The 20,142-nt window shown below is 38.8% G+C and overlaps 3 protein-coding genes across 3 annotated transcripts; 1 reads left to right on the forward strand and 2 right to left on the reverse strand.

The window, feature by feature from the left end:
* Window positions 1–415: 415 nt before the first annotated feature.
* timmdc1 (translocase of inner mitochondrial membrane domain containing 1) lies at window positions 416–6,943 on the reverse strand. The gene is made up of 8 exons (XM_044020057.1): window positions 6,880–6,943; window positions 5,352–5,695; window positions 4,234–4,399; window positions 4,060–4,148; window positions 3,689–3,756; window positions 2,503–2,581; window positions 1,316–1,426; window positions 416–1,220 (listed from the first exon to the last, which is right to left on the reverse strand). The coding sequence occupies exons 2-8, from the start codon at window positions 5,672–5,674 to the stop codon at window positions 1,070–1,072; spliced, it is 987 nt and encodes a 328-aa protein (XP_043875992.1). The 5' UTR covers window positions 5,675–5,695; window positions 6,880–6,943; the 3' UTR covers window positions 416–1,069.
* An 87-nt stretch (window positions 6,944–7,030) lies between these two features.
* Window positions 7,031–12,549, reverse strand: poglut1 (protein O-glucosyltransferase 1). Its single transcript, XM_044048736.1, has 11 exons — window positions 12,444–12,549; window positions 11,299–11,389; window positions 11,064–11,207; window positions 10,844–10,979; window positions 10,640–10,761; window positions 10,161–10,220; window positions 9,865–9,964; window positions 9,613–9,671; window positions 9,316–9,483; window positions 8,690–8,746; window positions 7,031–8,599 (listed from the first exon to the last, which is right to left on the reverse strand). The coding sequence occupies exons 1-11, from the start codon at window positions 12,514–12,516 to the stop codon at window positions 8,443–8,445; spliced, it is 1,167 nt and encodes a 388-aa protein (XP_043904671.1). The 5' UTR covers window positions 12,517–12,549; the 3' UTR covers window positions 7,031–8,442.
* A 594-nt stretch (window positions 12,550–13,143) lies between these two features.
* LOC122762190 (calsequestrin-2-like) lies at window positions 13,144–19,956 on the forward strand. The gene is made up of 11 exons (XM_044017395.1): window positions 13,144–13,458; window positions 15,784–15,868; window positions 16,016–16,116; window positions 16,792–16,900; window positions 17,513–17,586; window positions 18,158–18,288; window positions 18,373–18,418; window positions 18,498–18,552; window positions 18,658–18,758; window positions 18,851–18,925; window positions 19,014–19,956. Exons 1-11 carry the CDS (start codon window positions 13,210–13,212, stop codon window positions 19,221–19,223), a joined length of 1,236 nt encoding a protein of 411 aa, XP_043873330.1. The 5' UTR covers window positions 13,144–13,209; the 3' UTR covers window positions 19,224–19,956.
* Window positions 19,957–20,142: the final 186 nt, after the last annotated feature.

Consider the following 20,142-nt stretch of genomic DNA (forward strand, 5'->3'; position numbering starts at 1 on the left):
CTGCTGGATGCTGAGCCGCAGCTGCTGCTGCTGTGTCACATCTTGTTTACACCAGGGGCCAAGGCTGTGTTTGACCCAGTTGATGAAAAGCCCAAGAGGCAAAGTCAAACGCACACTGCACATACGAGACACTGCAACAAGAAAGAGGCTTTATTTGCACGAAGGAACTGACATTGTCAAATATGAGTTGTACTGTTTGTTCAGTTTTTACTGTAATAGACTTTACTCCATGGTGTACTTACTCAAGTCTTTTAGCATCTGCTAAGAGGGTGTTTTCACTTTTGTTCATGCAAATTCTCCCTCCCTCTTAAACCAGCTGTAATTACATGACGATGTCTGTATGCACACTGATCACAGAAACGACTGCACGCAGTCTCCGTATTGTAACACATACCAAACAAACACAGCACTGTAGTAAATGTGGAAACTGAAGGATGTTTTATTGGGTTTCATCATGTCACAAACAATGGTAACATTATGAATTTGTCTTTAGATCATAATGGTTTTGTTTTACACGATTAATCTAACAACTAACAAAAATTGTCCAAAAATCATGAGTCCAATTAAACCTGAAAAACACTAATGGCCAACTGTTGGCTGTGGAAGGAGCACAATATTCTGATTTCAGATTTCCCCTGTACTCCATTTCAAATTGACATTTAATCTTAATTAGCAGCAGACAAAATAACTGCAGACATGTATTATAAATACGATCAACGCTTAAGTGACTTGATTATTCAGGTCAAATAAATAATATCAAATTCTGCATGTTAATGTCAGATACGAACTGTTGAACTGTTCACTTGTAACTAACTGACTGTGGATGGATGTAATTACAAGGTCTGAACACACAAAACCCAATATATGGGTTATTTATATACCTGAATATAAATAATTATGGGCCCCTTGACAATTGATTTGTGAGATACAACAATGCCTTTAATGTGAAGCCATTTCCATTCTGCTGCAGAGATGGTGTGTTTCAGAGTCCAGGTGAAGAAGTGACCGGTTAATCCTCACACTTAGGTCAAGTCCCAGTTGGAGAAAACAGGTAGTGAGACAGCGACTGTCACTGGCTGCTAGAGTCCAGAGTTTTGACCTCATTCTGTGGTAAACTGAGCAGTTCCTGGATTCGCTCCATGTCCTTTTTGGTTTCCTCTTCCTGAGAACCAACCTTCAGATCTCCTATCAGCTCATCTGTCAACTGCAAACGGGCCGTCCTGATGATTTAAAAGGAGAGTATCGGGTTACTGAAAGAAAAATTCTTATTATTATCATTTCTAAATTCCTGCCACTAAAATGCAATGTCACTTACCATTCAGCGAGCCTGAGCTCATAAAGTTCCTTACGCTCTCTCCTTCTCCTCTCTCGGACAGTTTCTCCGGCCAGAGACTGCATGCTGATGATCAGAGCACCAGTGGGAATCCTGAACAGAGTTATTATCATTTATTAGAAAATGATTCACCTATCAAGAATATATTTTAATTAGAATACAGGGTTACATTTGACACCACCACTAAAAAAACCTATCAGGGAAGAACTGTGTATATTCTGGTCATTATTATTCAATTATTGCATAATTTGTTATGTAACAAACCTTGTTGTCACATTAAAATGCTGTATTAGCTCACATTAAACTGCCCCACCCCACCTTCCAGTCACACCTCCACCACATGCCTGGCGACGGGATGATCGTGGAGTGATATTTGGAGCGTGATGTGCTTTCAGATTAGCTGCCTGCTTTCATTTCACCCACTTCTGCCCCGACTGCACCTGGCACAGCCGGAGCCGAGGCTGTTTGCACACATCAAACGCTCCAGGTGGCGGGTCACTGAGGCAGACAGTGGGAGGGTGAGAAAGAGGAGGAGGAGGAGGAGAGGCCAGTGTAGAGCCAAAAGGAGAGCGGACCAGGGCTGAGCCAACATGGAGCGGATGATCATAGAGTTGATCCAAACCAGCCCCTCCAGTCTGTTACACCATCAAACACCTCACACTCAATCACCATTATACAATCCCACTCCAGTCTGCTCTTGGCTCTGCGAACGCAGCAGAAAGTGGCCAGAGAGAGGAGTGAGAAGTGAGAGCCGAGGAGAAATAAGGGAGAGAAGAACAAGTCCAGATCAGACTTTGGTAGAAACAGAATGAGAGGAGCGGGGCAGTTGCTGTCTTGGCCTGGCTCCTTGCTCTAATACCCAAAACATGGCCCTCTGTGGTGCACATGAGTCCCACTGGCAGTGTGAACAGAGTTGGAGGTGGAGGTGGGGGGGCGGCAGAGGGGGTTCAGCTGGGCAACAGAGGGTAGCTGGGAGGGGTGCAGCTGGCTGCCAGAGTGCTCACTGCTCTTAAACACACAGACACGGATGTGGACACGCATGAGCGAGTCTGCTCAGCAGCTCCTCACGATATATAACTAAGTCCACTAATGATCGCTGAGGTTTGTCTTTTAGATCACTTACTGTATAACAGTTAATGAATGATTGCAAAACCAGAAGCCAAACTTACCCGAGCACTGCGCCGATGATGGTCCCTGCTACCATTCCTGTCAGGCCCAGGTTCAGTCTGAAAAGTCCTGCAGTGACAGCTGCTCCCACACACACACACACACACACACACACTTGTATCAACATCAATCATAACTCAATGTGCTGGCAAGTGTATGCTAATGTGTTCAAGCAATCCATCATTAGGTTCAACAAGGTTCCATCATTAATGTCAGTGCCAGACATTTTACCACCCATAAGGACAAGAATGACAGTCTGGAGACGTTGTGGTTCATGTTTTGACATGAACGAGCGTTTGTTGAGTTCTTCTCATTCATTACACTGAATTGATTACTTTTTACAAAAACATTAACTTAGAGCTGCAACGATTAATCGACAACTATTTTGATAATCGATTAATCGGTTTGAAGCTTTTTGCATGATTAGAACAAGTTTTCCGATTGTTTAAGCTTCTTACATGTGAATATTTTCTTCATTTCTTTGCTCTGGATAACAAAGAAATCATTCAAAGTGAATCATTTTGGTTTGTGGACAAAACAAGACATTTGAGAAAATCATCATTTCCAGGCTCGATGAACATTTTTTAAGGTTTTCTGATATTTAATGGACCAAACGATTAATCGTTAAAATAATCGACAGATTAATCGATAATGAAAATAATTGTTAGTTGCTGCTTTACATTAATGTGTTATTATATATAACTGCACCAGAGTTAGCATGAAGCTAAAGAGACCTTCCCTGTCTCTTCTGAGCAGGAAAAACACAATACTAGTGCAACTTCAATGATTGAAACAATGCACATAGGCAATCAAAACAAAGGTTACACTAATACAACACAAAGAAGTTGTTCAATGTTATTGTTGATGGTTCCTTTCTTCTCCAGATAATAACCAGAGATTCAAGGTTTGTTTAAAGCCTCCTGAACGTCTGAATAACCATTCAGCACTATTTTAAATGAGAATGCAGATTAGGTGTGCAACGATGAATCGATTGACTATTAATCAATTATAAAATGAGTCATCTATTTTGATAATCATTTTTTTTTTTATTCATACAAACAAGTTCTCTGACTTATCAGCTCATTAAATGTGAGTATTTTCCAGTTTCTTGATCTTGAGCCATATAAGAAAGAAATTAATAAAACAGATTCATTTTCACAGCATGTGTGATCAGGCTATAAGACTCACCTCCAGCTGCAGCATAATGACTGAGGGCATACTTGTCCCGGTACACAGACAGACCTGTGCTGACTGAGCTACAGAGGAAACACAGATGATGATTAGACATGTTCAAGGAGAATCAACTGGGACGTCAAACTCTAACTGGCAGTATTACAGTATGATGGCTGTTAATGCAAAGACATACTAAATACTAAGTGTTTGCTACAGAGCCTACAACAGCCTTATTGACTGATAAACATTTACTAAACCATGTAATACAACTAATTCATGAGTTAGAAAATACATGACTGCATAAATGTGCTCTTTCTTCGTAAATACCTGGACACAACTCTGAACCTCATAATATTTCATTTTATTTATTGATATTTTTTGCTTACTTGAACAAAGCGACGAATGCAGCCACTCTCCAGCTCCACCTCCACCCGTATCTCACAAAGCCCCGGATAGCCGCATTATGGGCTGAGCGCTGATTCAAACAGAAAATGTGATAAATGCTCCAATCAGATTCAGATGCTCAACACTCACGTTCACACAATACAGACTTTACTTACCACTGCATCCACACGAGTGGTATAGACTTCTGCCTGGCTCAGTTGGATATACCTCTGCCTGGCATGACGTGCGGCTGGCAAACCTCCATAACACAAGCCCGCTAGTGCGCCCACGACACCGCTCTTTATCACGTTGGTCAGCTCCTCTGAGTATTTATTTGTCGCACTACAGAGAGACAAGAGTGAACACAATGCATTTAAATTCTATAACCAAAGCCTGCATTAGTGACAAAAGAACAAAAAGAAGTTAAAATACACACATTTTTACCAATTCATTAACTGATATGGAACATTTTTTAAACCTAGTATTGTTTTAAAAGATAAGAACCTTTAATAATATGGTGTGGTCAATTGTGATGGCCCTTGATGAGTGGAAGCTCCTCCTCTCTCGTTTAAAATACAAAAACGTACAATCAAACACAAAAAAAGGTCATCTACTATAAGAACTGTAAAGCTCTGAAGGCGATAACTGTTTCATGTTCTTATAAATGAGAAGCTAGAAGTTTAAAACAAAAATTGACATACAACATTAATAATCACTATAAACTATGTGTGGTGTGTGTACCAACAGTGGTACACAAGTTTCCTCAGGTGGTACTTGGAGGAAAATCAAAAATACTGTACTGTATAAATTAAATAATAATAATTCGAGTCACCTTATCTCTCGCTCCATCATAATCTAATTTCATTATACCAGTGTGTGAAGTATATGTGAGGAAGATGATGATGAGAGACCAGATTATTTTACTGGGAATAAATCTGCCTTCAACTCTGGGTGGTAAATGTTTGGGTCGTACTGTATATTTACAGTATTAAGACATGTCTGCTGCAGGCCATCACATTAGCAATACCATCCTCTCATCCTCCTATTTGACATGTAATTCCATCATCTAATGAATTTTGCAAATTACCATTTTCTTTTTTTTTTCATTTACTGCTTGAGATGGTTACTTATTTGTGAGTAAAATATCCAAAGTGAGATAATAAAGTTGGATAAGATGAGAGTTAATTAATTAATATTAACTCAAAAACAGCACTCAAAACATTTAGTATAGAGCTTCATAAAAGGAGCATGAGTCCAAAAAAATATCAACAGAGAACAAGAAGAGGCAACGAACTCTCTGTCAAAAAGGTCCTTGATGCGGTCCCATCCTGTGTCTGGGAATTCTGGCGTGCCTATGTGGATTGGCAGGGTGCTTGGATGGGAGATGGATGCAGGAGCTGGGCTGGTTGAGGAGGAAGAGGAGGAGGAGAGCATCTGTGCAGGCTGGGCAGCAGCCACATCAGCTGCATGGACCCTTGGGAGCAGGAAGCAGAAGGAAAGAGGCCTGGCACTCTGGAGGAGGCCCTGCAGTAAGCCGGTGCTCAGCATGCTCCAGGGGGCTGAACATGCCTGCCATCTCTGCAGGGTGAAGCCAGTTCTGGGATGCTCTGGATGCATCACGCTTCATCTGGCGTTAGACTGTAGCAAAGAGGCAGAAACACACGGCCGTGGGTTGGGATGTTGTGCACACTGCCTCGACTTAGACCCCAGCCCCAAAACAAATAGCCTTGAGGCATATGAAACCTTGGCAGGGCTGCACAGGCTGTCAGACTCAGCAGCTGTTAAATGGTGCAGTCTTATCAAAACACACTGAGCACACAAGCTGATTCTCAGAGAATACATTTCTTTCTTGACTTTCTCTTAAGTTTTCAATGCACTGCTGAGACCAAAGGATTCTCAGAGCAGAACATGTTGGCTGCTTCAGAGTAAACTGGAAACAAATTAGTGACTGTATCTTCAGGAATCTAGCACTTAGAAATGGAAGTGGAATGGAAATGGAAAGCAGTGTGTATGACATAATATTATCATAGATAAAATAAAAGTATTTAAAAAGGCACCCAATAGGTGAAAGAATAAGTGAAGTTAAATAAAACATTAAAGAGAAGAGCAAAAAATTTAATATCATTAATACCAATAAATAATAAAATAAGTAACACAATTACACATCATAATATACAACATGAAATTATAAAAACCAATAGAGGATGTAACTCTAAAATAAAATGTAGAATGATAAGCACATGCGTGTAACACAAACAATACATATTGCACACAAGAACAAGATTTGTTTCCCACTTTGTTCTAACCTTATACCTGTGATTTTACTACTGTGACCTGTTAAAATGGCCCAGTACGGTTTTGTATATGAATATAATAAGGTAAAGGTGTTATAGTTACTGGCTATGCCAGGTTGATAAACTAGGATATTTAAACCTATACCAGCTGTGTTATTATTAAAATTACTTTCTCATAGGGCAATTTTGTAACCGGGAGTGAACAAACACTACTTTGCTTTCACGGTCACACAAATAAGTACATTTACGGTATACGTAGTCACTGCTTTTTGTGTTTATGTGCTTAAGACAAGTAAAATCGGCAGAACATCAATGTCTGTCCGATAATGGGAGCACGAACGCTACATGTTAGCATACTTTCAGCCATTATGATGTCAAAAGGGATAAAATCACCAAAGCGCACTAAAACATGTCTGTAAAAACGAACGTTTTCTTTAACATGACACAAACACTCCGGTTTCTGCTCTTTATTCGTATACAGTGCTATAATTTGGTTCTCTCATGCTTTGTCCTTCTGTTGTTTCTTACCTGACTTTCCGGAAGCTAACCGGCGTCTCGACCTTTGACTGCAACGCAGGCAGCTACACACCACAGCGCCCCCAGACGGTGGAGGACTGGTCATTGCATTAATTCACTCCTGCTAATTACTCGTTTGAAAAACGACACACAAACCAATGACAAAGATACAAACATTTTATTGGCCTAAAAAACAAAACTGCTGAATAACAACTTGATATCACATGATCAGACACATGATCACAGCTTATTGGTCAAATCAACATTTAAATACACCACCTTTAGACCAAGATATGACATTAGTTTGGTGTGAATACTACAACATATTCAACACAGTTCTGTATCAGTTACATTTTTCGACACACAAACACATTCACATAACCGTTTCCAAAGTATGAAAGAAACCACATATCAAAATAAAACACATTACACAATACATTTACTCTTGGCACTTGTGTGAAATGTGATTCCTTTGTGCTTTCAAGTTATGAAACTAATGTTAGAACCTATTAAAATACAAAACGTTGATACTGTGATGGCACTGTTTGCATAATGTGAATAAACTAGTTAGTAACAGTTTCTCAAGTTGCCCAGCAGAGGGCGGTGTAGCCAAATTGATGTTGGATCGCCATCAACTCTCATGAAGGCATACAGTACATTCAAAATAAAAAAAGAATTATTCTACATACTGCAAGGTTGGACAACAAAATTCTCCCAATCTAACAGAATACATTAAATGTGGACAAGCACAGTACTAGTACCATATTATTATTATTATTTTTATTGTTATTATATGCCGTGATATTGTGAAGTATTTAAACTCAGAGTTATAGGTGGCCCACAGCTGATTGTGCAACTTCTCAGTGCTAGTATATCATCAAATATTTTCCTGAGAAACCTAAAATTTGAAGCCATATGCAGGAGTCTCAGCAGTGCATCTTAAAGGGGTATTCCAGCAATGTATTGTCACTTCAAAAAAGCTGTGTGACTCAAACTGAAGAGGCAGAAGTTGCCATAACATGACATGATCAGACTTGCGCAAAATGGGACCCTGCATTGTTGTTGTTGTTGTTGTTGTTTTTATCATCTATTAATATTACACACTGTCTGCCACATCTTTATAACTCTAAAACTTCAGTTTATACTCAGGATTAAGGTTGAAAAAAGTATTTTTGTGCTACTCTTGAACCACAGAAAATGATTCCTCATAATGTGCATGTTGACCTTGGCATGTAAAATCTGTGGAATGCTCCTTTTATGAGTAAAATAAACATTAACTAACACAGCTCACATGTGTCTTGATGTTTCTTTGCTGGTGATTTTAGACAGTGGACATTACAATATTTAAGTCAACAAGGCAAATAAGTGGCAGCATAATTGAAAGTATCAACTCAGTAAACTGCCCTTTTGACATTAAAACAATGAAGTCATTTGAAAAAAGAGTGAAAACAGCCTTGTGACTTCGCATTAGCTAAAGCTAAGATATTACAAAACTGGGAAAATCAATCACATGTCATGGTGGTGTGGTTACATTCAAGATTTAGCCAACTGTTCAGGTCCCACACTATATCTGACTTACAGCTCTGTCTTACTGGGTTTGTGGAAGATCTGGTTGTAGCTATTGTTTCGTTTGGGTTTGTAGGTGAGAAGGTGACTGAACTCAGTGAGGAGTCTCTGCCAGTAACAGGAAACATCTTGTATTTGCAGGTGGTTGAGGATGAATTCTTTCCCCCTATTGGGAGAGGGGGAAACAGGAAAACAGGCAATGATTTAATCTAAAGGCTGCAACATCAAAATCTAGTCATTAAATACGATCCATTACCTTGTGGCGATTTCCTCTGCGATGGCATCGTTCTGTTTGACAAACTGGAGAAGTTCCCTGAGGAGACAGGACATGTTCAGACATATCTGCAGCTTTGTTCAAAGGCAGGAAAATTCATACACACACGCGTCTGTATCAGAAGTGTGGAAATGATTCATCAATTGATCAAAAGGAAAAGAAATCAAAAACATTTTTGTGTTTGGAGCTTTGGTCAAACAAAATCAAATGGGACATTTTTTTAAGTTGTCTCAATTATAAAATCAACAAGTTAATCAACAACAAAAACAATCTGCAGTAAAATTATAATTTTAGAGAACCAATTATTAATTGAGGATTGGTTTTACAATGTAAAAGAGTTTAAAATTAAACATTTGAGAAACAATGATCAATATTTTTCTACATTTTCATACATTTTATGGACTAAACAAGTACTTGATAAATCGAGAAATAATCGATAGTTGTAATCCTACAACTCCACAAAAATTTGCATCAGCAATGAAAAAAAAGACTTTCATATACAGTTGACGTAATAATGTAGAATGGCCGAAAAGTTAACCAGGTATGGATCTGATATTACTAAATAAATGACACTTGAAAAGACTAAAAGACTCAGAGGAATTCCGTACCTGACATCTGACAGATCCTGTCTGACTGGAATGTAGTGGACCCAGGGTTTGAGCTGAGGGTAGAAAAACTCCTGCCATTCATCGCCCACATGGAACACCAGAGAACCACAGAGGAAGAGATGTTTGAAGCGAAAACTCGCCGCCACGCCTCGGAAGTTGAATAAATACCTACAGGACATGGAGGAGTTTGTTATTTTCCCATGCATGTGTATCATGTTCATGTGTATCATCATCACAAATGACATAAATTAAAAATGATCCGTTTGTCTGCTTTTATTGTTAGGGAGTTCAGCTTACTTGTACTTGCAGTGATCGACCAGTGGGATTTCTTTGGCTGGAGGTTTCCCAAGTGTGTCCTATGAAAACATGAGTAAAAAGTCAACAAAGATCATCTGGTTTCCTCAAAATAAAACACAATATTTTCCTCCTTCCTTGACATAAATCAAACATGTACTCTGAAGATGTTTCATTTAGTCAAACATTAGGTAAATTAGGTTCTATAGTCATTATGAATACATTTGTCCACACTGTGGTTTCAGTTCTTCTGACCTTCTCTGATTTCCAGGCCTGGTTCTTCGTGTACTCTGCATCCACGAGCTCTGGAGCTTCTCTGGACAAGAGGATGAGCGGGTCTCGCTCTGGACTGGTCCTGTTACAGAAATGGAGAAGACAAAAATCAGATCAGAAGATACTCATGCAAGACATTCTGGGATTGAAAACATGAACAGGCAAAAGACAGGCATTGTTTGACCAATTAAAGATTAAGCATAGAAGTTTGCTAAAGGCACAACACTGTGAATGCTCCTCTTGTGTTTGCAGAATCTGAATTATTTACAGAAACTAACCTTGAGCCTCTGAAGAATCCTTTAGACTCTTTCTTCGTCCATGGCCACTGAGCTGCAGACCTAACAATGACATGATCTTACAGGTTATGAAACATGAAATCATATGTGATTAGATATGGCTGGAAATTATTATTGTTCCATGATGTTGTTATTTTCTCATGCAAACCATAAAATGACAACATATGAATCAAAAACAAGTACAAATCACAAATAATAAGAATCTGGTTAAATAAAATAAGATTAAAATAAAATTTATGACAGACATCGGTGGCAAATGTCCATCACATTTTTTCCAACGTCCTCGTCTTCAGATTGCTTATTTCTGTCAAATATTTCAACAGCTAAATATAATCAATTTTATGTCAATTTGTTCACAAAACAAACCTGCAAATATTCATTTAAAAGATTTTAAGAAGGTCCAATTATAGTCTTTATTAGATACCCATCTATTTTAAATTGATTTGTTCCAAGTCTCTTACTTTTTAAGGTCATCCCTCATCAGATCCCATCTCCCTAGTCCAGTGGGGTAAATGGGCCACACAGCAGGTCCACCCTCCCAAAATGTCCAAGCAGGGTACATGATGTCCTGGTAGTCTGAGGTCTATTCAGATCAAACATACAAATCCAGTTATTTCATTTAATAAACATTCATATATGCCTGAGAGGATTGTCCATAGTCTGACCTTACTGAAAGAGAAGACAGGCAGGGTCGGCGTCACCCAGCTTGGGACTTGAGGATAATCTCTAACATTAATTACCAACTCCAAGTCAGGTAAACTGTCAATCACCTCAATGATGAAATGCTCCACCCCACTGCATCTGAAACCAGAAGCAGAGAAAATTAAACTATGTCAAGAGGGCTGACAGGGAGTTAAATGCACTAGAAAAACACTTTATATTTACCTGGCAGGGAACATACAGTTGTGTTCTCTGTACAACTTGTGACCAATGATCTGGTAATGAGTGCCCACACCTCGCTGAATGGTGGTGGCCATTAGGTCTTCAGAGATTCCCGCTGTAAAGTGTTGCAAGTCATGCTGTAGGACACTGGAAGAGAATCCAAGAGCAAATCAAGTCCTCAGTATAAACCAGGTCTCAGAAATGTACAAATGTGCAGACAGAGTGGTTTCACACTCACCTTAGGTGGCAGCTACAATTGACAGGGTCGCACGGAGTGTATCCTACAACAGCTTCAGATATGTCTTTTCTAATTTTCTTCCACTCTTTGCCTGTGACAACAACAATCAGCAGAGAAAGAGGGGTAAGAGGCCACTAACATACTAATCGTCAACTATTTTGATAATGGATTAGTATTAGATTAGAGTGTTTTATAAATAATTAAAACAGGTTTTCTGATTTTCTATTTTAAATGTGAATATAGTCTGGTTTCTTTGCTCCATGTAACAAAGAAATCATTAAAACTGATTTGAGAACATCTTCATTTCCAGGTTTGAAAAACACTAATGAACAAATTGATAAATTAAGAAGATCGATTAAGAAAAGAATCTGCGCAACAATGCTTTTTCTTCAATAATACTTTTTATTTTATATTCTTGTTTTACCTTAGTTTATTACTTGACCTTTAAACAGCTGCAACAAGTACGTTTATTACACAATAGATGTTTTATGTTCAGAGTACATTTACAGTGCATTGTCACTCTCCTTTGAGAAGAACAAACATTTTTAAGTCCAGAGAAACAACCCATGTGCAGCTTTATATCCCGAAATACCTTGTATATCAGCATGTAGCCTAAAACTATCAAGATATTATTTATAGGCCTTACCTTTAAGCTTGAAAGAAATATTGATTTGATTTATATGGTGATATATATCGATGGGAAATTATATAAAACCCTATAATGTGATAAGTTTGTCCACCTCATTATGATTCCAATTCAAAGATGTGCTTTTCAAACGTGCACTCTGTGTGTTTTATTTTGAAAAGCAGATGTTACTGTCCTTACAAATCAGCTAGAGTTAGTGGATCACAAGCTTTTTACCGTAAACGCATTTGTAAGGAGGGAGCTAAAAGTCAGCGTCAGGTAGTCAGATACGAGTGTCAGATAGCTTGACCGCAGTATTAACGTAGTTACAGTCAATTTAGAACCACAGTTAACTCAAGTAAAGCTAAAGCTTTGCTGACAGCTTAGTTAGGTTAGCTTGTTAGCTAGCTTGTAAAGTGATGAATTAGCCCGCGTTAACTCACGGAGGCACAGCGGAACCGAGCTGCAAAGTGAAACTGCTACATTTAAAATGACTACTTAATTGTTTAAAGTAAATTACCTTCTTCTCCAAACACACATAAACCACAAACTGACAGCAGGACGAACATACTCCACAGCCACACACGCTCCATTTTCTCCTTGTCCTCTGCTTTTGTCTGAGGAGAAACAAAGAAGAAGCGATTCGTGATCTGTTATTTCTGTCTGGATTATGTTATTACGGTAATGCTCGCACACAAAAAACATTTACCATAAAATAATTGGCTCAAGGCAACATGACATGATAGGGATACTCCTTCCAAAATATATCCAGTAACACTTTCAAAATCACGAGCATGAATGTATTTCCAATTAGAATTAGATATGTTTTCCCAGATTAGTGGTCAGAGCACTAAATTATCAACCATGATGCAATGAACAATAACATTTATACAGAAGATGATGAGGGCCATGAGTAAAAAACGTCAGAATTATCTATGCTCTATGCTCTATTCCTCTTCCATGCATTGCTAATGAAGCAGCTTCTTTGCTTTCTTCTCTGGAATAATTTCAGGACATGAATGAATGGCTGCCTCATGAGTGATTGTCCTTTAAATGTTCTTGACTTTTTCAGGAAGAGAGAGAAAAGGAGGAGGCAATTAACCCTCCTGAGGTTTGGCTACCTAATACTGTGTGATTAAGAGGAGGAGACAGATGAGAGAGAACACTGATGAAATATTAGAATAATTCATATTTGATACAGAAGAGGCAGTATATCAATTATTAGGGGCACATTTGAAGTTGGGCCTGTAGACGTTATTTAATTTCTCTTCACCTACAAAAAAACAATGCAGCAAATCTGGCTTTCTCTACTGTCTGGCCTCTGCCTTTGCCTTTGCTTGGTTTTCTTTTGCGACGCTGAGGAGGGTTTGGAGTTCCCAAATTTTGATGGGAAGGACAGGGTGCTGGACGTCAACGAGCGCAACTACAAGAAGGCTCTGAAAAGATATGACCTGCTGTGTCTGTTCTACCACGAACCTCTGCCGACCAACAAAGGCCTGCAGAAGCAGTTCCAGATGACAGAGCTGGTTCTGGAGGTAAGATAGAGATGGGAAGAGGCAAAGACCATACAAACAAACAAGAAACAACCCAAAGCATTAATGTAATCAATGCTGCTTGTCTTTCTCTGCTTCAGATGTGAGTTAGTGGTGTGGAATAAGTGGAATAATGTGGAAAATAGATACAGAGAGAATGATCACACTTCTTTACAAATGACAAAAAAAGTTTATATGGTGTGATCATCTATAAGCGCTAAGGACAAAAAATCTGCTAATAAAATAAAACACAATGACAGGTGTATCTTCTCTATTTTTAATGATATGCATGAAATCCAAGGTAAGAATAAGAATCTTTACTTTTTTGTCCAAATGATGTGTCTTTGGCTTCACAGGCAAATAAAAGTTAAAAGTATGATTTTTAAAAAGTTGCAATCAAAATGTATATTTGTACAATATTTACAGAGTTTATCAGTTTGAACATTCAATATCTTGTCTTATTGACATTTATTGCTCCTGCCTTTTTAAAAGTGTATTTACACCCATGTAAAGCCACAGAGCGCCGCTATCAGGGCTGTCGACTCCAAATCTTGTTCCTCTGTAACTGGTATAAACACTTTTCAAAAAAAAAAAAAAAGAAGAAGAATCGTTGGCAACACATTATCTCCAAATCAATTATCAACACTCTGTTTCACCACCCACACTGACATTCAGGCACACACAAATGTGAGTCCTGCCAAACACATGTCATTACTGATCAAAGGAGTGAGAGTATCTGTTGTAGCATACAGAGCGATTATAAAGCCTAATGTACTTGATAACATAAAAATGTTTTCATAAGCTCAGATACAGCCCAAGTCCCCGCGGGTTCGACTCACAGCCTCACTGACGAGCTCGTTTAACTGTAACCTGTCATAACAAGTCAGTCAGTAGTCAGTGATCCTCCCTGCACTGAAAACCAGATGCTTCCTTCTGCCTCTCATCTACAGTATAAACTGTCTGCTCAACCATAAGAAGTGATGTATGTTTCCTAAACTGTCACAGATTGACGTGCACACACACACTCACTCTTTTAATCCCATTTTTCACTCTCCTCAGTGATTCACATGTATCCAGGGATTGTTTCTAGGTCATTCTCTTAATTATAGCTTGCTCCCAAGACTCTTTGGTGGTGAACTAGAATTAAAGTGGGATCTTGCATCCCTTCCCACTCTATCCATACGAGTATCAGGAAAGTTTTATTCACTCAACCCAAGCTGATTTGTCAGTTCTTGGTCTTGCATTCATGTCGTGGTTTCCTGCAGCGCTTGAATGCAAACACGGAGTGAAAAACACATTTTTGTCTCTTCATGTGGTTCCTCAAAAGTCAGTTTTCCTTCCACAAGCTGAAAGGAAAGCAGCCCCAACACACAGCTTGAGTCCAACAAGTAATCTCCACGGGGGGGCTCTCGCAAAACACACACACACACACACGCACGCACACACACACCTTTGTAATGGAAGGATAGTTCGCCTAAGACGTCAGCTGTGGATACCAGCTCAAATGCTCGTTTGTAGGACGGTTGCATTAAACTAATGTAAAAAGCCTGTTAACCTCTGCTTAATTTAGAGTCATATTTATGTGGATTTCAGTTGTTCAGCCTTGATTTAAAATACTAAAGTTGTTTTACATTTTCTAAGAACAGTGACACTCAACTCATTTTATTAACAAATAATTGGTTTGAATGTTTTTTCATAATTAAAACAGGTTTTCAGATTGTTCGGCTTCTTAAATGTGGATATTTTCTGGTTTCTTTGCCCCATATAACAAATAAATGATGTCGACAAATCAAGACACTTAAGACCACCATCATTTCCAGGTTTGGGAAACACTGATCAACACTGATTACCCGATTAATCAAGAAAATAATCAACAGATTGATGGATTATGAACATAATAATGCTCTGAAGACCTGCTGATGTTGATTCTAATAATAATAATAATGATAATTCTTATCGTCGAGATGAAAATCATCACAGCAAAAAGCAACTACTAAAACAGTTTATGGGAATTTGCGCCAAAGCTTTATCTTGGAGATATCTTTATTTTTAGCATGAAATCGTAGTTTTATTGCATTCTTTTTGAAACCAAAGTTGAAACCAGTGTTGAACATTTACAGTAACTTTATTTGAAAAACTAAACTTCATTCACAATTTGATTTGGGTATTTATCTTTGAATATTTTCATACAGATGTAGCATAATGCAGCTTCCCCGTGATTTTGCATTGACCTTGGAAAAATAATGTGATTTGGTCAAAAACAATAACAGTTCTGACTCATGCAGTCTTCAGTTTGTTTAATGTGACTTTGTCTGTTTGAACACCCAGCTCACGGCGCAGGTCCTGGAGAACAGGGACATTGGTTTTGGGATGGTGGACTCCCACAAGGATGCAAAAGTTGCCAAAAAATTAGGTACGAGTTTGACCCATTTGTTGTCGTTGTTCTACCTGATGTGCATGCTGAATGTCTACTGTATGTACACACACTTACTTTTACTATTATGGATTTTTTGCTACTAACTGCGGGTCACAGATGATAAATACTCCCGTCTGTCTGTAGGTCTGGAGGAAGTGGGCAGCTTGTATGTTTTCAAGGACGACCGGGTCATTGAGTTTGACGGGCAGTTGTCAGCGGACACGCTGGTGGAGTTCCTGCTGGATGTGAGTGGAGAAGTGACTCTACTGACACTTTCTGATGTGAACTCTTGTCAACCATGAAGAGAGGAAATCCTCAAGCCATTTTGACATAGAGGAAAGGCACAGGTGTTACTCATAACATTAATAATGGCTCTGTTCAGTCCACGTCAGAACACTGACAGTGAACTACTGTACCAGGCAAAGATGTGATGCTGATGTGAAAAGGACACAAACTTTTATTGTTATCCCACATATACTGAAGTTTGACACCTGGCATTTTCACATGAATACAGTTAAAGATATAGCTTGTGTTGATGGAGTAGGTCTGAACCATTTGGAGGAAACTATCAAGCTGCAATTTCTCCTGAAAATGTTTGCAAATTATTTTATTTTAGTCAAAGTTCAGTTCATTTATTCCCAGATTTAGAATGTGATGGAGCACAGCCACTGCCTGTCATTTATATACTTAATTATCATATGTATTTTTGAACCAACTTTGTCCACAAATTGTCTGTAAACAGAGCAAAGTCTACTTTTTACTTCCATTGAAGACACAGTAACCAAAAACAGGGCAATACAACTGCAGCCTTGGCCTTTATAAAATGAATAATTAATTGTACAGTGTTGGCTGTGAGCTTTACTGATTTGCTGTTTCCTGCTAGTGCATATCACTTATCTATGATATACTACCCCCTATAGGTGTTGGAGGACCCAGTGGAGATGATCAATAACGCCATGGAGGTGCGAGCCTTTGAGAGAATGGAGGAGGACATCCGCCTCATTGGCTACTTTAAAGGAGAAGATTCATGTTAGTACACTCATGTTTTTGCATTTACAAGGACAGAGAGAGTGTGTGACCGGTGACGGGGACAAGAACACATGTCCACTAAAGTCTCCTCTTTGCCTTGGCCGAGCTCTAATGGGATCTAGTGGCTAATGGAGCGACATCACTGGCTACTGAAGGGAAACCTGATTCCAGAATGTGTCACTCTCTCTTGCTCTGCCCCTTGAGAGCCTTTAAATAGCGTCTACTATCCTGTCTATAGTGGGTCAAACTGCAAATAGATTCTCTGTTTAAAAGACGTGCAGAAAAAAAGTTAGCTGCTGTGTTGGAAGATGTCATCTGGTCCATGAAGCTTCTGTGCAGCGATAGGCTGGTCCTCAGTGGTGATGTGTTGAGAGCATAAGAAGGCGTGATGTCACACCCTGAACGAGATGATGAAGATGATAGTGATGATGATAATTGTCATCAACGTCATTGGTTTTTCAAATGCTCCTGGTCTCTCTCCTCTATCTTCTTCTCTCAGTGCTATACAAACACAATTCAATCGGATAGAACGATGATGGAAGTATGTTTTTCTGCCTTTCTTTCTCTCTCATGATTCTTGACAGTTTCTGTCTTTGTCTCTCTCCTTCTCAGACTTTAGAGCCTTTCAAGAGGCCTCAGAGCGTTTTCAGCCTTACATCAAGTTCTTTGCAACATTTGACAAATCTGTAAGTGTAAGATCTATGATCTACTGTATCTATCTATCTATCTATCTATCTATCTATCTATCTATCTATCTATCTATCTATCTATCTATCTATCTATCTATCTATCTATCTATCCATCTATCCATCTATACATCTATCTATCTATCTATCTATCTATCTATTATACACTATTATTGGGGAAATCTCTTTTACTTGCTTCTTTGCATAAATAATAAATAATGTAAAAGGGTAAAACAGATTTTAGAGCCTGATTTTAAATAAACAAAAAAGTATATCCACCCACATCAGCATCTCATTGTATGGTTATTTATGTGAATTTTAATGGCATTAGTCGTATACTTTGCGCCCATGAGAATAGGAATAATATAAGAAGAATATGAGAGTGGTTTCTTTTGGCAGTCTTCAGTAGCAGCTTCATATTTAAAACGTTACCCTAAGTCTTTATGTAGATATGGAGTGTGAAACTGTGACAAAAATGTTTAAATGAAGAGCTGAACACACCATCGCTTGATGATTCAAATCTATTTTAATGTTTTCAATAAACTCCTGCTGTTGTTTTCGATCTTTTTAGGTAGCCAAACATCTCTCCCTCAAGATGAACGAGGTGGATTTCTATGAGCCGTTCATGGAGGAGCCTGCCGTCCTGCCTGGCAGACCACTGTCAGAGATGGACATTGTTGAGTTTGTCACCCAACACAGGAGGTCACTTTGATTTATACCAATAAAGGTTGATTTTTTTTAAATAATCATTTTGTTGTGCTTACATGGAAAATATTGTATTTGCAGGGCGACACTGAGGAAGCTCCGGGCTGAGAATATGTTTGAGACATGGGTGAGTCGCTGTTATTCTGACTAAATTGACCTGAGTGATCAGATCAGCTCTTGTATTGTAAACGCTTCTCCACCTGCAGGAAGACGACATGGATGGGATACATATTGTTGCGTTTGCTGAGGAGGAAGATCCAGGTGTGTACCTCTAGTCCAGGACTATTTGCTTTTATTGTTTCCATGGTTATTTCACCTTTTGTTTCCTTAAGCACTTGACAGTGAGGTTTTTCTGATCTGTCCTAGATGGTTATGAGTTCCTGGAGATCCTGAAAGACGTAGCTCGAGACAACACCAACAATCCAGAACTCAGCATTGTCTGGATCGACCCTGACGACTTCCCTCTGGTTCTGCCTTGTTATTAAAGCCCTTTTTTTTGGGGTCTGTAAAAAACGGTAATGCACTTTCATGGTGAATCTGGTTTGTCCTGTACCTGCAGCTGACCACTTACTGGGAAAAAACCTTCAAGTTGGACCTGTTCCGACCTCAGATTGGCATCGTAAATGTAACAGATGTACGTAAAAGTATCCCCCATGCTGCAAAGTGAAAAGTGTTTTTGTTCTCTAACCTTGACACTTTTTCCGCTGTCCTTTATTTTCCAGGCTGACAGTGTGTGGCTGGACATGTCCAATGATGAGGACTTGCCCACTGCAGAGGAGCTGGAAGACTGGATAGAGGACGTCCTGTCGGGCAGGGTGAACACCGAGGACGATGACGAATCTCCTGACAACCAGGAGAGCGAAGACAGCAACGACATGGATGATGACGACGGAAGTCATGACCGAGACGATGATGATGAAAGTGATGAATAAGCTGAATATTCTGACACATTAGAATAGTTTCAAGGAAGAAATGTATAGATTACTGCATGTAGACTGTGTTTAGCTGAGAAAACTGAATCAAATCAAGGTCATCATGGGAACAGTTGGGGCCCAATTTATAATAAAGTTTGTGCAGTGCCTGGTAATGATGAGGTGAAGTTATGCCAATTGAGATGACACAAGAAACAACGAGTGCTTCTCATCAGGTTATTTTATGCTTCCTTCCATTCTCTGTACCGAGCATATGTTTGTATAAGTGTAAAACTGCTTTCAAATAAAAACTGTCTGACTTTTGTAGTCTATATATAGAATAAGAATTGGAACCACCATGGTTCTCTGATGTGCTTGAAAATGTGAATGATTCTTACACACGGGACCTTTAATAACATGTCTGCTCATCTTTAGATGAACAAATTGACCAGATGGGGCTGAGGACTTATAAATAGAATTCAATTAGCAGCAACACACTTTGACATACTCAAAAACAATCAAAGAAAACAAAAATACACCGTTTTTTTCTTTGAAGGTGTCACTTCTTGGATAAGTGATTGTGTAGGGTTTGGACAATTCGACAGCCGATACAACTGAGCTGTACAACTTGCTGTAACAGCAAACAGTTGCCTGTTTATATGTTGATCTGACAGAATGGAAAAAGTAGAATGTATTTTAATTTCTATTTCACCTTTATCTGCTTACTGTGCTGACGTAGTTCCAATTGCTTTCTTATTATTTATTCAGAGCACAAAATATTTATTAGTCAATATAATGTATATTACATGCTGATAACATAAGACAATGCATTGGATTAAAGTGTAAAGTCCTATGTTTGATTGCTAATTTTTTATAGTGCAAAACTATAATAATAAAAGTACATCATGATTGTGTGCATGTCTTGTTTATACTAGGACTG

The sequence above is a fragment of the Solea senegalensis genome, linkage group LG2 (genome assembly GCF_019176455.1).
Source record: "Solea senegalensis isolate Sse05_10M linkage group LG2, IFAPA_SoseM_1, whole genome shotgun sequence".
NCBI lineage: Eukaryota > Metazoa > Chordata > Actinopteri > Pleuronectiformes > Soleidae > Solea > Solea senegalensis.

Excerpts from the sequence above, each read along its gene's own strand:
- timmdc1 (XM_044020057.1), bottom strand. The coding sequence starts at position 5,674 with ATGCATCCAGAGCATCCCAGAACTGGCTTCACCCTGCAGAGATGGCAG. Across the intron at positions 1,427-2,502 it reads ATCATCGGCGCAGTGCTCGG|GATTCCCACTGGTGCTCTGA; the intron begins GTAAGTTTGGCT and ends AACTCTGTTCAG. Across the intron at positions 1,221-1,315 it reads GAGCTCAGGCTCGCTGAATG|GACGGCCCGTTTGCAGTTGA; the intron begins GTAAGTGACATT and ends TTAAATCATCAG.
- poglut1 (XM_044048736.1), bottom strand. The coding sequence starts at position 12,516 with ATGGAGCGTGTGTGGCTGTGGAGTATGTTCGTCCTGCTGTCAGTTTGT. Across the intron at positions 11,208-11,298 it reads AATTGTAGCTGCCACCTAAG|TGTCCTACAGCATGACTTGC; the intron begins GTGAGTGTGAAA and ends ATTCTCTTCCAG. Across the intron at positions 10,762-10,843 it reads CTGTCTTCTCTTTCAGTAAG|ACCTCAGACTACCAGGACAT; the intron begins GTCAGACTATGG and ends TGATCTGAATAG.
- LOC122762190 (XM_044017395.1), top strand. The coding sequence starts at position 13,210 with ATGCAGCAAATCTGGCTTTCTCTACTGTCTGGCCTCTGCCTTTGCCTT. Across the intron at positions 15,869-16,015 it reads AAAAGTTGCCAAAAAATTAG|GTCTGGAGGAAGTGGGCAGC; the intron begins GTACGAGTTTGA and ends GTCTGTCTGTAG. Across the intron at positions 18,553-18,657 it reads TGCTGAGGAGGAAGATCCAG|ATGGTTATGAGTTCCTGGAG; the intron begins GTGTGTACCTCT and ends GATCTGTCCTAG.